Source organism: Cricetulus griseus, chromosome 2, assembly GCF_003668045.3.
Source record: "Cricetulus griseus strain 17A/GY chromosome 2, alternate assembly CriGri-PICRH-1.0, whole genome shotgun sequence".
Classification (NCBI taxonomy): Eukaryota; Metazoa; Chordata; class Mammalia; order Rodentia; family Cricetidae; genus Cricetulus; species Cricetulus griseus.
The window spans coordinates 164792101-164809015 of record NC_048595.1 but is presented as its reverse complement, the minus strand read 5'-3'; the positions used below and the strand labels follow the sequence as shown (position 1 = coordinate 164809015).

The following is a 16915-nucleotide window of genomic DNA, read 5'->3' as shown; positions in this document are numbered from 1 at the left end:
TCATATTCATCCCCCCCCACCAGACAATCTGAATTCTGCTCTCATGTTCCATATACATGTGTTATTTTTCTGTACTTATAAAAAAACTTGGAATCCTTCAGTGAGAGAAAGCATGCTATATTTATCTTTCGGAGTTTGACTTATCTTTCCTAATATGATGATCTATACTTGCATCCATTTTCCTGCAAGTGATATTATTTTTATTCTTGATGACTGAGTAGAACTCCTTTGTATAGAGGTACCACATTTTCTTTATTCATTTTTTCCATTGATTCCATGTCTTGGCCCTTGAGTACTGCTATAAAGAGATGTGAGGGTGCCTCTGGTATCTTGATTCAGAGTGTTGTGGTGTATAATCAGGAGTGATGTAGCTTGGCCATGCAGTTCCATACTGACTTTCATGGTGGTTGGACGAATACACGTCCCCACCTGCAGTGTACAGGACTCTGTTCCCCCTATATTCTTGCTATCATTTGCTGCTACTTGTTTTCTTAATGGTAGCTCTTCTGGCTGGAGTAAAATGGAGTAAGACTTTTGATTCTTTGTCGAAGAGCTGTTCCAGTATGCATTAGCTAAAAGTATATTTATAATGGAGTGAGTGCCACAGCAGCTTTGTCCACTAGGCATATAATTAACATGTAATTTTACTGTGTCTAGTAGTTATGTTTTAAACATTATAATAAACTGGTGAAAATAATTGTAATGGTACCTTAAGCTCATATATTCAAAATACTTCATTTCAACACAAAAACATGTAAGATATACACTCATCCATGGTTTGGGGTGTCTATGTAGACAATCTATAGGAGAATGCTCAAAAAATGAACTTGTTTTGTTTTTAATTAAAGAATGTATTTTGAAGTTTAAAGCATGAACATATAGAATACTCAACATTATTGGTGGTGCAGTGCTAACTATGTGTTTTCTTTCCAAGCTGGTCTCTGGACTGTCTTCACACTAGGCGGGGCAAGCAGCAAAGCAGCTACCTCTCCAGAACTTACTTCCCCTCTGGCCAACCAGAGTCTCCTGCTTCTGCTGGTGCTGGTGAACCTGACGGATGCACCAGACACACCAAATCCCTACAGACAAGCTGTCACATCCTTTAAGAACACACAAGGTTGGTGGGGTTTCTTTGAGCCTCTTCCTAGTAAGCAGTGGCTTTTCCTCTCCGGTCTGCTTATTACTGTATGGTTTCTGATATAAGTGTTGATTAGAGGAAGTTGGAATGTGTTTTGTGCCATTTTCCTCAGGGAGGCGCAAGAATTCTTAGAAGAAGTCTGTGGTCCTTTATATCCATTAAATTTACATTTGTTTCAGAGACTATCAAAGTAGCCTGAACTTAAATGTTAGGGACAAGAATTAGCCTGTGAAGCCTATGTGATAGGTTGTTTTAAAATTTTGAAGTCTGTCTTTTGGTTAAAGTTTTATAGGACTAAATATTGTAACAAAAATCAACAAACTTTTTTTGGGGGGAATCCAAGTTGATGTAGTTGGGTATGGGGTATCAGAAGTTTGTATGCCACCTATACTTGGGTGGCCAAGGTGCGTCCATCACTCACACAATATTAAGATGAGCGAGAAGTGTGGTTCTCTGTACCATGTCCTTTGTTGACATATTGTAGTTTTTCATAGTCAGAGGATTTGTGCTGTCATTTTTGAAAGTATCACATGCAGAGTCCTTATCCATATGTGCTGCTGTAGCAAAGTCCTTAAGTCTGGGTGATTTGTAAAGAACAGAAGTTTATTTCTCACAGTGCTCGAGACTGTTGAGTGGAAGGTCAAAGCGCCAACAGGTATAGTGTCTGTTGAGGGCCGTATCCCCAGTGCTGCCTTAGTGCTGTGTTCTCACATAGTACAAGGGATGGGGGGCTAAATGGTGAAGCTGTGTGAAGCCTCTTTTACAAAGGCCTTAACACCACTCGAAAAGGAGGAGCATTCATGCCTGAATCACTTCCTGAAAACTCTATTACTGTATTGGCAGCTAAGCTTTAATGTGCATTTGGGGGAGGACAGGTATTCAAACCCGCAGTGCAAGTGGGGAACCAGTAGCAGCTCAATGGATAGGAAACGAAAACTCGTGTGTTGAATGGTATTTTTCTCCTCTATTACTATACTCTTTTCCTTGGTGACGGTGTTACTTAATGACTGAGAAAGCTCATTTTGGAGCTGAACTGACCTGGGTTCATATCATACCCTGGTCATTTCAGAGTGAGACCTTTGGCAGTTTGTATAATCTTGGGAGTTCTCGTTGGTGTTGTCTGTAATAAGGATATACTGTCATATAGCACTTTAAGCAAGAGTAGAGTAGAAAACACAGCAAGGACTCAGTGTATGGTTTGTCCTGTTGGAACTTCTGCTACATAGGCCAAAGGTTCATGTGCAGTTAAATTGAACCCTGCTCAACACCTTAGAATTGAATTTTGTCTGAGCTCATCCTCCTAGGAGACCGACCATACAGTGGCACAGTAATTCCAAGTGCTGACAGCAGAGTCAGACAGACTATAATCTGTTTCAGGTGGTTCCTTGAGAAATAAAGGAGCTTTACTTTAGTGTAGGTTCACCAATTGCTGCTGTTACTGTGAGAAGCAGTGTGATGCAGAGGTCAGCCTGGGTTTACTCGCAATGACCTGGGACATTTTATTTAATCTCTGTAAGCTGCTATTTCATCATTTCTAAAATTGGGCAGAACAATGACTCAGTTGTTGTACAGATTAAATAAGGGATAATAGTCAAACACTTTGGTTGATCTATGCCACCTGTTGGCTAAGCACATGTAGATATTGTGGCTACAGTCAATATGGCATCGGTTGGCCAGTTACTCTACTTTGCTGTCACTGTGAAGAATTGCTATGAAAAATATTTATATGTGTTTCTTTGCTGTATGACTTCCTTGTCTTTTTGCTGTGGCATACAGACAACAGGTTAAGGCAGGGGGTTTATTCTGGTTCGTGGGTGGTCCATTATGCAGGAACTGTGGCAGTAGCAGCTTGAGAGATGGTCACATCTGATCTGCAGGCAGGTGGCAGAGGGTGCTGAGTGCTTGTCTCAGCTTGCTGTCTCCCCCTTGTGTTCACTTGCTTTTATTTAGTCTGGGACCCCCAATGGTTAAGGTCGGTCTTCTCATCCCAATGAACCTAATCTAGATGACCCCTTACAGACACAACCAGATCTGTTTTATGGTATTCTGAGTCTTATACAACTTGACTATCACAACTCTATCCCTTGTCAATGTGACACCTTAACATATAACGTTTAAGCCATAGCCTTCCACTCTGTTCCCCATTGGCTCATGGCCACCTCAGTGCAAAATTCATTGAGTCCCCATAGTCTCTCACAATTCCAGCACTGTTTACAAGTCTAAAGTTGAAGTTTCACCTGAGACTCAAAACAGTCTCTTAATGGTGAACTCCTATAAAATCAAATCCAAGCTACATACTTCTGATGTAGAATAGCATCCGTAAGCATTCCCAGTGAGACAGACACTAATCCTTGCAGTGCCATGTCAGCACCTGCTGCTCTCTCCTGCTAGAGGGTCTGAGTGGCTCCAGCTCTGTCACCTGCAGTATCTACTGCCTGCCATTTGGGCCATCTACACTCTGTTCCTGCAGCTTTCCTTACCAGACATCCAACAGTCCTTGTATGTCCAACATTCTGGGGTAGTTTCTCTAGCTGTAATAAAACACTCTGACTAAAAAGGAGAGAAAAGGATGTATTTGGCCACAATTGGTCACAATTCATCACTGAGGAAAGTCAGAACAGGAGCTCAAGGAGGAGTCATGAAGCCAGCATTGTGTGCTATCTTGTTCTCTGGCTCACTTGGGCTCACTCAGACTCACCCGGGCTCACTCAGACTCTCCTGAGCTCACTCTGGCTCACTCAGACTCACTCTGGCTCACTCAGATTCACTCAGGCTCACTCAGGCTCACAGCTTACTAGTTTTCTTATACTTCCCAGAACCACCTGCTTAGGTATGGTGCCACCCGCAATGGGCTGTGCTCTTCTGCACCAGTTAATAGTGAAGACAGTTCAGCACAGTCATGCCCATAGGCCAGTCTGATCTAGGTACTTCCTCAGTCTCTATATACTTTGCTCTCAGATGACTCTTGGCTGCATCAAGTTGACAATTAGAGCTAGTTACGACATGGGGCCTTTTATTGCAACTTAGAATTTACTCCAGCTTCATGCAGTGGCCTCTCAGGGTCTGCTTGCAGGAACTGTTACACATTGCCTGGCCTGTCTGGAGCCATGTTTACGTGGTTATGAGTACCATGACCCTGTGGGTGCTTCATTCATGCTTACATATCCAACACGGTATGGTTAAGCTCTACTGCCCCCTCAGGATGGAGCCTGGACGCCGTGGACCACAGTTTCATTGGCCTTTGTGCTGATGCTAGGGAAACACTGCCCAAATGGTTGTTTTTGAACAGAGATCTCCTTCAGTGGTGTCCAGTTTAAGCTCTCTCCTTTCAGAGGAATTTGCATGTTCACAAGTAGTAGTCTTTGGTGAGTGGGTCTTGCCCTCATGACAGCCTCCCTGCTGTCTAGAATTGGAGCAGGCACTAAGGTCTTTAATAATGACACATGATTTGGCCTCTGCACTCTTGTCTGAAACTTCAAACCTACACACTTTCCTCCTGAAATGTCATGTTTTTCCTTATCTTTGCCCTCCACTTTTTGCTCTCTCATTGTGGACCAGGATGAGAGCAGTGAGTAATAACCTTGCCACAGCCTGGATGCTATGATGTCTTGAAATCGGCTCTGTCAAACAAATAATCTATTATCTTTCAATCAGCATCACTCAGGAGTTGAGGTAGCTCAGTGAGTACAAGCAATTGATGCAAAAGCAGGAGAGGCTGAGTTCACATCAGAACCTGTGCAAAACCAAGGCAGTGTGTCTGTAGCCACAGAAAATATGATAGCGTGATAGAGGGAGGTACCCAAAATCTTCATCTGGCCTCCACTTACATGTACACATTCACACACCCACTCATGCATGCGTTAGCGCTCTCTCTCTCTCTCTCTCTCTCTCTCTCTCTCTCTCTCTCTCCTCCCTCTCTCTCTCCCTCCCTCTCTCTCTCTCTCTCTCTTCTCTCTCTCTCTCTCTCTCTCTCTCTCACACACACACACACACACACAATTGAACTAGCTAACTAATTAATTGAACTTCACTAAGTTTCATAAGATGAGCTATGATTTATACTTCTTATCATTTAGAAACTTTAGTAAGTTTCTTAGCAGTTATAGTCAGTTATCTTTAAATTTTTAGTTTTTTGAATATTGGTTTTATTTATTTTTAAATATGTATGTGTGTGTTTGTCTCTGTGCGGGTATGGGCATGTGTGCACCAGGTACTATGGCAGCTAGATGGTGTTGTTTCCCAAGAGCTGCAGTTACACCTGGTTGTGAGCCACTGAAGTCATGGTAGGGAACCAAGCAGGCTCTGCCAGAGAAGTTTGCAACATTGAGCCTTCTCTCCAACCCCTTCAGTTTCTTTTAAATAAAACTTTCATAGAAGTTGCCTTCGGCTTGCTGTATTTCATATATTGATTTTTACTTTATTATAACACTAGCTAAGCTATATGTTGTTTTTCTAGCCATTTTTCTTAAAAATGAATTAATAATTTTAGTGAATGCATCAGCCATGGTTTACTTATTTGTAGAACCTTACTCGTATGCTTTTTTATACATTTTTGTGCTCATTTTCTATGTTTTTAGACAGCAGTCCTTTCCCGTCATCGATTCCACATGCCTTCCAGATTAACTTTAACAGTTTGTACACAGCCCTGTGTGAGCAGCAGACGTCCGATCAAGCAACACTGCTCTTGTACACTCTGCTTCATCAGAACAGCAATGTCAGGACCTACATGTTGGCTCGAACAGATATGGAGAATCTTGTAAGTATCATGAGAAACATGCCATGTGTGCCTTGCGACATTACAAAGAGTGACTTATTTTCTTTTCCAAGAGGATAAGAGTGCTCACCTGATGGGAGATGTCACCAGACCTACGCAGAGGGTCTGCACTTCCTCACTGTGGGAGGCAGTCTACAGGGAGCTATTCATGGCAGAACTGAGTGGGCAGCCTCAGTCAGTGTGACACAACCCCTGTCCTTGTCAGTCAGTGTGATATAACCCTGTCCTTGTCAGTCAGTGTGACACAACCCCTGTCCTTGTCAATCAGTGTGACAAATCCTGTCCTTGAGGTCTTTAGCAGCCAACTGTTGCCCATGTTCCATCTGAGCGGGTACTCTAAGAATCATCCTCTATAACCCTCAAGAACATTTTTATTTCTTCTTGTTCCTTCCAGCCAATGAGTCCTGTCCTCTGGGTTCATGTAATTGGTCTTGATTGCCACACATCACTGCTGACAGTGATGAAAGCAAGGGTGACTGTTCCAGCTTAGTTTCCCCAGGGTCCATTGTTCCCACAGCCTGGATGCCAGTGTCCTCGAATGCAACCCCTGGGCTGCTAGTCATTTTCAGGCACCTGGCCAGACAGCACTTAAAGGTCCACTCTGAATAAAATCAGTTCCACAATTTGTCTTGGCAGACAGATCTTCTTTAGGCAATCAGTGATTTCCATTGGAGCTAATGTTTACTATTGGAGTTTCAGTAAAGGGAAAAGCAGGCTACTGCACCAGGGTATGCATGAAATGCTGTGAACTGTCACTGCAGTCATTAACCTGTGTCCCCGCAGTCTCAGGTTCTACAGGTTGAACAAGTTTCACCAGCCTTTGGTAGCTTCTTTTATTAGTTTTAAATACTATGTAAATGCCGAAGAAGCATAAAATACTAGCATTTTTACCATATTCTTTATCACAATGACATTAACAAAAAGTATAATGATTAAAAATTGGTCTCCACACCAGAAAGGTAAGGAACGCATTGGCTTAAATAGCGGAATACAGTGTGAAAGTCCTCCAGTCATGAGAAAAAACTGTGACTCCTGGTGGGGATGAGGAGCACAGAGACAGGGTGTGTGTGTGTGTGTGTGTGTGTGTGTGTGTGTGTGTGTGTGTGTGTGTGTGTGTGTGTGTATGTGTATATGTATGTGTGTGTGTGTGTATACATATGTGTGTGGTTACCCTTGAAGGCCACCAGATGTTGGATCCCCAGGTCCTTTGCAGAAGCATGGTGTGGCATGGGTTTATTGCATCTTACAGCTTATAATAATCTTTCCAAGGAAGACAGGGCAGGAACCTGGAGGTAGAACTGAAGAGAATGGTTTTGCTCACTTTGCTTGCTTTCCTTGATTTTTCTTAGCCTTCTTTCTTAAAACAGTAGGACTCCAGCCAGGGTCGTCACTGACCACAGTGAACTGGGCCCTTCTGTATCTATCATCAGTCAAGAAAATGCATAGAGGCTTGTTTATAGGCCAATCTGGTGGGGCATTTTCTCAGTCAAGGTTTCCTCTTTGAAAAGGACTCTAGCTTATGTTAAGTTGACATAAAACTGGCCAGCACAGTGTGTGTGATAGTTTCATACAAGGGGTAATAATATACTTTTAGTGTTGGTTACTCTAATTAGTACAGAATGAGCAAATTAACAGTGTCAAAGACATGATTAGAAATGGATTTATTCATTTGTGAACAGAATCATAAAGTGAGATGCATGACTGACACACTGTAGATGGAGTCTCAGGCTGCACACTGAGAAGATGCATCATGGGCAGCAATGATCCCTTCTATTAATTGCTTATGTAAAGTGCTCTTGTGGATTGTTAGCATTGAAGTGCAAGTGGCATGAAGCATACAGATTAAAATGCTTTAAAATGATGAGCAGCCAAGGTTTGCTGAGTAGCCCGTTTCTTTTTCTTCCTTTTATAATTAGAGGAGGTTGTTCTGACATCTAGAAGTTTACCAACAGGGTCTCTGGACATTAACCTTTCATTGGGCGAGACCTTTACAAAGTTAGTGATGACTTTCTTGCTTGGGAATTGAGGTATGTGTGTGCAGAGTATGTGCAGCCAAGTGAGTGTTTGTTTATCCTTTTTATTTACAAAAACTACATGACCTTAGAGCAAAGCATACAGAATAATGGTGTGAAGCTCTCCTAATGTATTGAAATGGTTTATTATGATTTTTTATCTCCTAGGTTTTACCAATTCTTGAGATTCTGTATCATGTTGAGGAAAGAAATTCACATCATGTATATATGGCCCTTATAATATTGTTGATCCTTACGGAAGATGATGGCTTCAATAGGTCCATTCATGAAGTGGTAAGTTCCCATGACTGAGGAGGGATACATACAGAAATGTTTGTCTGTAGCGAGTACTTGGCTTTAGTGTTTCATCTTCTTCTTTCCTTCTGGCACAGTTGTGTGGGAGGACTTGGATTAGAGGTGGTGTTTTCTTAGTTCCATGAACAAATACCATGCCTTTTAACCCTCATTCTCTTTTCAACAAGGATTAGCTACTGTTTTTATTAGTATATGTTTGCTGTACAATATACTTGGTTACATGAGGATACTTTCATATGAAAATACAATGTATTTTGAGCATTTGCGTATTTCTTTGTTCCCCCAGGACAATTTCACTTCTACTTTAATGTCATGTATATACATGATTTTATGTATTTGAAATTTAACAACCAGAAACAGGAGAAAACATACGCTGTTTATCTGAGACTAACTTAATTCACTTAATGTGATTATCTTCAGTTGTACCCATTTTCCTGAAAATGATGTCATTTTGTTCTTTGTATTGTTATTTTGGGACAGGGTCTCATGTAACCCAAATTGGCTCTGAACTATCCATGTTGGTGAGGCTTGAGTTCCTGGCCTTCCTGCCTCTGCCTCCCCAATGCTGGGGATTCACAGGTGTTTATTAGCACACCTAGCTAACTTTGTTCTTAATGGCTGAAAAAAAATTCCATTGTGTGTATAAACTACATTTTCTTCTCCCATGTTGTTGTCAGACACGTGGTTAGCTCCATAATTTAGCAACCATGAATAGTGCTATTGTAAGCATGATGGGCAAGTGTCTTTGTGACACGTTGGCTTGGAGGCCTTTGGATAAATAGACAAAAGTGGTATATGACTAAAAGGATCATGTTATATCTAGTTTTAGTTTTTTGAGGAACTACCACATTGATTTCCATAGTAGCTAGGTTTAGTTTCTATTCCCACCAGAAGTGTTTGAGATTTCTCTTAAAAAAAAAAAAAAAAAAAGTGAACTCAAGGGGTCAGGCCAAATGACAAACACTTGAGTTTTCTCATTACCCACTGAACCATCTCATCTGCCTGGTGTTCCGTTTGCCACAGCATCAGCATTTATTACTGTTTTCTTCCTTTTTTTTTTTTTTTTAAGACAGGAGAAATCACTTGTGCCTGCCTTTTTTTATTATTATTATTTATTTATTATGTATACAACATTCTGCTTCCATGTATATCTGCACACCAGAAGAGGGTACCAGATCTTATAATGGATGGTTGTGAGCCACCATGTGGTTGCTGGGAATTGAACTGAGGACCTCTGGAAGAGCAGTCGGTGCTCTTAACCGCTGAGCCATCTCTCCAGCCCCTATTACTGTTTTCTAAAAAGTCTGCCATTCTGACTGGGAGAAGGTGTCATTTCTTGATTGTTTTAATTTGAATTTCTCTGATTTTTTTGTGTATATCTCAGCTTTTCTTAAAAATTTCTACTCATATCATTAGTCCATTTAATGACTGGGCTGTTTGATTTCTTGTTATTTAGAATTTTGAGTTCCTCCTGTATTCTAGCAATCAGTCTTCTGTGAGATGTGTAGGTAGCAACAATTTTCTCTCATCCTGCAGGTTGTCTCTTCATTAATTGTTTACTTTTATGTGCTCAAGTTTTTAGCTTCATGAGAGTACATTTGTCAATTGTGATTATTTCCTGAGTGACTGGAGTCTTATGTAGGGTGTCCTCTTTATGCCAGTATCTTGAGTTATTTTTCCTCTGCCAGCTTCAGAATTTTACATCTGGTCTATTTGGAGTTGATTTTTGTGCAGGGCAAAAAATTGGGATCTACTTTTATCCTGGGTGTGGATTTACAGTTTTCCCAGCATCGTTTTTGAAGTAAACATTTTGTCTCCAGTGTATATTTTTGATATTTGTATGAGATACATAAATATCTATATATCACACCTTTTAAAAGTTGACTTATTTATATTATTGGTGGGTTGTAAGAATTCTTTATGTATTTTTTTATCTCAAGCTTTTTTTGTATTCTAATCTGCTAATATAGTCAATTATACTGGTGAGTCTTTTAATATGAAAGCAATCATCCCATTCTTGGGATAAACCATGATTGGTCACTATGTGTTAATTTACTGTGTGTATTCATATACAGTTTGGTTAATCTGAGTTTTGTTAGCTGTCTCTTAAGGAATTTGTGTACCTTTTGTAAGATAACCTTTATTGCCTTGGTACTTGCTGGCATCTCAGAACAGCCCCAAGTAAACATGGGGTGTCTCTTCTTGAGTGCTGTGCTCACGGTTTCCCTGGACTCTCCTAATTATCTGTAGAGGTTCTTTACATTGTGTTGGGAAAGGTCTGCCTCTCAGCACCTACTCTGTCTTACTTTCTAATTGCTAAGCTGTTTGTTTTCCTGTTCTTTTATCTTGTGTACTGTTTCTCTTTGATATACATATCCTCTGTCTACTAATGATATCAATAGATATACACATCTCCTCTTTGTCTACTGATTATATTAATAGATATACACATCTCCTGTCTACAAATGATATCAGTAGATATACACATCTCCTCTGTCTACTAATGATATATATATATATATATATATATATATATATATATATATATATATATCCTCTTTGCCTACTAATGATATTAGTAGATAACCTCTTGAATTGTAGAACTGGTTTTCTCTCCCTCATCTATTTAGAAAAAGAGGAGTAAACCTATTAGCACCCTTTGCTTAGTAGAACTGAAGATCTCTCACTTTTTTACTGCTTAACTTACCTTTAGAGCAAAACTAGACTTATCAGGGAATGGGGGACACACTTTTTTCCTAAGGGACTCATTTTTACTCAAACTTTTCTTCCTCATTACAGATATTAAAAAACATTACTTGGTATTCAGAACGAGTCTTAACTGAAATTTCCCTGGGGAGTCTCCTAATTCTGGTCGTAATAAGAACCATACAATACAATATGACCAGGACTAGAGTAAGTATCCCATAGCTATTTCTCTGCCTTTATGTAGTTAAAACCATGTTGTAAAGCATTTTTATCCCATGAAGTATAGTTATGAAATGTGCTAGAAAATTTAAATTTATTCTCATAGAATGTGCTAGAAAAATTCAGAACAGCACTTACCATACATATTACATGATTATACTGCCATGTTCATTGCTTAATATATACTAGTTGTTTGGTGCAATGTACTTTGTATGAAATGGAGAGCAAGCAGCAAAGCACATTGAGATCAAAGCTGCTGTATGCCCTTGCTGGACTGATGACATTGGTTTGCCCTTTTAAAGCAACAACAAAATACATAATAGGTGAATATGAGAAAATACCAACTCAGATCAGGGAGAAGAGTACAAGGAGCTGGAGTTGTTGTTCAGCTGGCAGTGCTAGCTGGCACTCACAGAGCCCTGGGCTCTAGCCACAGCACTGTATAAACTGAACGTGGATGTGCATGCCAGTCACTTCAAGGTCATCTCAGCTACAGAGCAGTTTTGTTTTGTTGAGACAGGACCTTGCTATGTAGCCCTGGCTGGCTTGTAGCTGGCTCTGTAGACCAGGCTGGCCTTGACTCACAGTCAGTCACCTGCTTCTGCTTTTCTAGTGCTGGATTAAAGGTATATGTTACCATGTCCACCATACATAGCAGATTTGAGGCCAGCCTGAACTACATGAGATCCTGTCTTCAAAACAAAGAAAAGCAATGCCCCAAAGTACAAGAGTTCAAAATTCCTTGAGAAGCTGGAAAAAGATAATTCTGCAGAATTCTGTAAAATTTCAGTCTTAGTCAGTAGAAATGTTACCAGAAAAGAATGTCCTGAATGCACAGTTAAGGGGTTGTTTCCTGGTATTTCTCTCTATGGGGCTGGTATAGATGTATATCCCAGTCTTCTTTCATCTGAGATGATCGTAGGCAGTTGTGTTTTAGAAAGTTGGAAGCATATACTCTGTGCTGTATGTGGCGGGAGGGTCTAGAGTTGCTAGCACACTGTAGAAGCATTAGCTGTTCTGCTGCAGGTGTTTCATTTTGTCATGTGATGGGAATGATCTTGTGTCCCATCATATTTCATGTCCATTGCTTCCAAAAGATTGTGGAAACACTGGCTTCTCAGTGCTTTATAGATTTGAGAACTAGAGAATATAGATCCTGGACATTTTTCTAACATTAGGGACAGTTGGCAGTATGTTTGCTTTCAGTTAACCTTCCTTGAAGCATGGAGAAGATGTGATGTGTGTTTTAAATTTGTTTTTTCCCTCAGGACAAGTACCTGCACACAAATTGTTTGGCAGCTTTAGCAAATATGTCAGCACAGTTTCGGTCTCTCCATCAGTACGCCGCCCAGAGGATCATCAGGTAAATATGAACTTTATAGCGAACACCTAAGTTTTGCCTTTTGGCTGGTCTTCTGAGAAAGGTACCATGCCAGTGTCCCTGTTAAACATGTGCAGAAATGGCAGATTTTCCTCAGTTTCCTGCTACTTTCCATGTGGTTGAAGATACCTTGCTCTGTCTTGTTTCCTAACCTGCTTGTTGATTAGAGTATTTATGGCATTTATGCTTGGTCCCTTTTATCATCTGAGGTTGTCTCTCAGCTTCCCAAAGACCCAGGCACTTCGCTAGCAATGCAAGTGAAAGCTTAACAACTGTGCTCAGTATTTTCTAAAGCACTGTAATGTACTTTCACAGCTATCTGTGCTTGTCTGAAAATTTTCATTTTTTACTTTTGGTAGGGCTTTATGCAAGTGCTGAACCATTGAGCCACACCCTCCGCCAAGATATTCTCTCCATAGCTGTTTAACTTTGTCATGATCCTGTTAGTAGGCAATTACCTGTATCATTTACATAAATTTGTTATATTGCAGCTTTATGTGGAAAAATCACAGGTCAGCAGAGCTGCATTCTTTCCCAGAGGCTTATGGGAGAGTCTATTTTCCAGATGTTAGAAGCACCTTGTTCCTCGACTCAGGACCTCTGCCACCACCATGAGTGGGTGGCCGAGTTCCACTCATAATTCCAGCCACCTTTTTGTGGTTCTCCCATGACCCTGCCTAACAAACTCACAGTCCCCTCACCATCTTAATGTCCTTACAGAACCATAACTGTATGTGTCCCTTTGCCAAGTACAGTAACTAACATATTATCATTTTCTGAGAAGTTATGACTTGGCCTGCCGTAACAGCCATCACCAGGAACCCCCATCGTCACCCCTCCTCCTTTTCCAAGCTTAAATATATGATCTTTAAAGGTTAGAAAGTTAATCATCAGATCATAAATAGCATTTGCAGGGATTTCTAATGTATACGGGTTACTTTTTATTTTCAGTAGGTTGCTCAATATGGTCTTAGCGTTTTTTCAAGTAAAACATGCATCAAGGAAGTTGTCTGTTTTTTCTTTAATTCTTACTCCTAGGACAGTGCAAAAATTTTTTCTTCTTTAACGCTGGAGATTGAATAGAAGACTTTGCTCGGGTTATGCATTGGTTCTACTACTATCCCCAGCCCTTGTTTTTTTGGTTTTTTTGTTTGTTTATTAGTTTGTTTGTTTTCATAGGGTCTCCCTGTGAATCTCAGGTTGGCCTTGAATCTACCCTTAATCCTCTCGCCTCAGCTTCCTGGGTACATCTCCCAGCAGTGATGACATGCCAGTAGTTCTCAGCTGAGGGCTTGGACTTCGTGACCACCTTTTCCTCTTCCACGTTGCGATTTTATCTGGCCTGAGCTTGCACAGGTCTTGTGCATGTTTTCACAATCATTGTGAGGTCATCTGCCCTGTTGAATTCAGAAAAATTTGTTTCCTTGAAGTCATCCACCACCTCTGACTCTTATAATCCCTCTGCCCCCTCTTCTGCATAGATCCCTGAGCTTTAGGGGGGTGGGTATGATACCTAGATATCCTATTTAGGGCTGAGAACCCCAAAGCCTCTCATTCTCTGTGTATTGACCAGTTGTGGTGGTCTCTGTGTTAATTGCCATCTACTGTAAGAAGAAGTGCCTCTGATGAGAACCATGCATTGATCTGTTGGTGTAGCACTAAGTCATCTGGAGTCATATTAATGCTGTGTCCATTTTGGAGAATAGTCACAGTAGGTTTTCCTCTTCAGCCCACCTATCTAGCCATAGCCTTGTTAGCAGTGTTTGATATGGTGACCTAGGCTCATTTAAGTAATTATTCAGAATTAATTTACATCCCTTATCTGTTTTCAGAGTTTAGTAGAGACTGTTTTACATTGACTCACAAATGAACTCACACCTGATTCCTGTACATTTTATTTCATTAGAGTGGGAAGTAGTCAGAGGTTGGCCAGTTACTGGCTTTGTACTAACACAAACTTTATTTCTCACACAAGCATGCCCTGGAGTCTCAGTACTATGAGGAGCCCTGCACTTCCAAGAGTTAACTTTTGGCCCTGGTGCTTCTTTCAGCATTGCAAGTTTATATCTGTCAGCTGTAAAACTCAGAAGAGCCAATATTTTATGTGACCTTCAACAAGTACAAGAGTCACATATTTTGTGGCTATGAGAGGATTTTAACAATTTAAAAAATCTTAGTTGGGCATAAATGTAAAGAATGATTTCTTGTGCCTAGGCTGTTCATATTTAATGGCTATATACCCATCCCAAACTCTTGGTACGCTAGAGAAGTCACAAGCAGATGTGATCTGTGTCCTGATAAACTATAATTTCTTTTGAACGTCTGATAGGAATGTATATTTGATGTGCTTATTATTTGAGGTTAGTGATTCATTTATTTGTGGAGGAGTGGGTTAGGAAATTGCTGGAAAAACAAACAAAAAGAGATTGCATGGATTATAATTATTTATTTCCTACCTTTAAGATTTTCTTTCAGGGGGCTGGAGAGATGGCTCAGAGGTTAAGAGCATTGACTGTTCTTCCAGAGGTCCTGAGTTCAATTCCCAGCAACCACATGGTGGCTCACAACCATCTGTAATGAGATCTTGTGCCCTCTTCTGGCCTGCAGGGATACAAGCAGACAGAACACTGTATACATAATAAATAAATAAATAAATCTTAAAAAAAAAAAAAATGACCCTCAAAAAAAAAAAAAGTTTCTTTCAGCCAGACATGGTTTGATCCTGGTATTTAGGAGGCAGAGGCAGGCAGGTATCTGTTGAGTTCAAGGCCAGCCTGGTCTACATAGTGAATTCCAGGACAGCCAGAGCTATGTAGGGAGACTCTTGTCTCAAAAAACAAACAAATGAAAACAACAACAACAAAAAAGGATTTTCCTTTATGTCTGGTGTCTACCAGTTCCTTTCTCTGGCTTCTACACTTTTGGGTTATCAGACATTTTCCTTTAGTATCTTATCCTGCATTGCTCTTCTGTCTTTTCCATTTTCCCTGGGAAGACACATATAAGCCATTTGTAAATGGAAAAACTTAATTTGTTTATACTCAAGGTCTTTGTCTTTCATTATGTCAGGCAGTGCAGCACAGTGCAGACACTAGGCTCCATTGCCAAGGTTTGGGATGTCTGTTCAAAACTTACTAGCTGTGGAATCTTGCAGAAGTTATTTAACTTCTCTCTGTAGCATTCCCAACTGAAAGATGGCTGTGACAATAGTGTGGCTATTGTTACCAGAATCCTAGGTCAGAAGTCTTACTCCAGGGTTTGTCATCTTGCCAGTTCTGTTCATTCTTCCAGCACCAAAGCAAGCAAAATTGAAAAACAGTAACCACCTATTCAAAATAACCATTCTGGGAAGAAAGTAAGCACTGGGAAGAAAGTAAGCACTCAGCCTGTCATTGGGGTACTGAAATGAGCCTTATATTTTGATGAAGGAAGACGTGGAACAGGACAAAGTCTGAATTAATTAAGTGATTTTGCCTAAGTGTCATCTGGTTGATCTTTTTCTCAACTGAGGAGGCTCAAAAGAAGTTCTTATGCTTGAAGGGACAACCTGTTTTCCGTGAGCTCACCCCTGGTTGAGGGTGATTCCATCTCATCTGGGGCAGTTATGTCTGTGAGGCTGTACTGTTTGAGAATCCAAGGTGACTTTCGGGTTAGCACAGTGCCTTGAGACCTTTGGACCCTTTGGGGGGTCTGGAAAAGAATGTTGTAAAAACTGACAGTAAGGGTGCCTTAGTTACCTTTTCTCCCCATCTTCAACCTAGAAGAGGAATGAGCTAGGGAATGTAAGCTGGGTTTTAGACATGTTCTGCTTGGATGATTAACATGCTTGTGTACAGAGTAAAGCTGTACTCTGCCCCAGAGTTTTAAGACAAAGAAGGCAGTAACAAAAGGAAGGTGTGGATGACAAGTTTTGAATTTCTTGTTAGTTGCTCTGTAGACAAGAAGGGATTGGTGCAGCTTCAAAGTATGTAATTCCCTCTTCTGTTTGAGCAGTTGAGGAAAGGGGGGTGTGGGCCGTCTGGTCTTGTTGGTCTTCTGGCCATGTGATAAAGCAATAAATGAAAAGGGAACAAGTTGAAGTGCTTGAAACAGGCGAGTGAAAAAGAGTTAGTTGCCAAAACTTAAAAGCAGAGCACCCATCTCAGTAGAACGCTCTTCTCAATAGAACACCCTTCTCTGTAGAATGCCCTTCTCAGCGGCATGCAGGGAAAGGAACTATGCAGGGGATCTTTTTTCTTTCAAACCCATGGGTATTGATAGCTGAAAAACAGTGTTGAGAATTATAGGGAATAGTAATTTTGTTTCCTCTGCCATGCATTTCTAATCTTTTAACATTGCAATGTGACATTGTCATACACTTTTTTCATTCT

General features: G+C 40.6%; 1 protein-coding gene across 5 annotated transcripts in view; it reads left to right on the top strand.

The window, feature by feature from the left end:
* Dym (dymeclin) overlaps positions 1 to 16915 on the top strand; it is a 257330-nt gene that overhangs the window by 92192 nt on the left and 148223 nt on the right. For all 5 annotated transcript variants that reach the window (XM_027397915.2, XM_027397914.2, XM_027397913.2 and 2 more), the window contains 5 exons: positions 935 to 1117; positions 5716 to 5894; positions 8093 to 8218; positions 11039 to 11152; positions 12433 to 12527. In XM_027397915.2, the coding sequence (XP_027253716.1) occupies positions 935 to 1117; positions 5716 to 5894; positions 8093 to 8218; positions 11039 to 11152; positions 12433 to 12527 (697 nt within the window). The remainder of the gene's footprint in view (positions 1 to 934; positions 1118 to 5715; positions 5895 to 8092; positions 8219 to 11038; positions 11153 to 12432; positions 12528 to 16915) is intronic.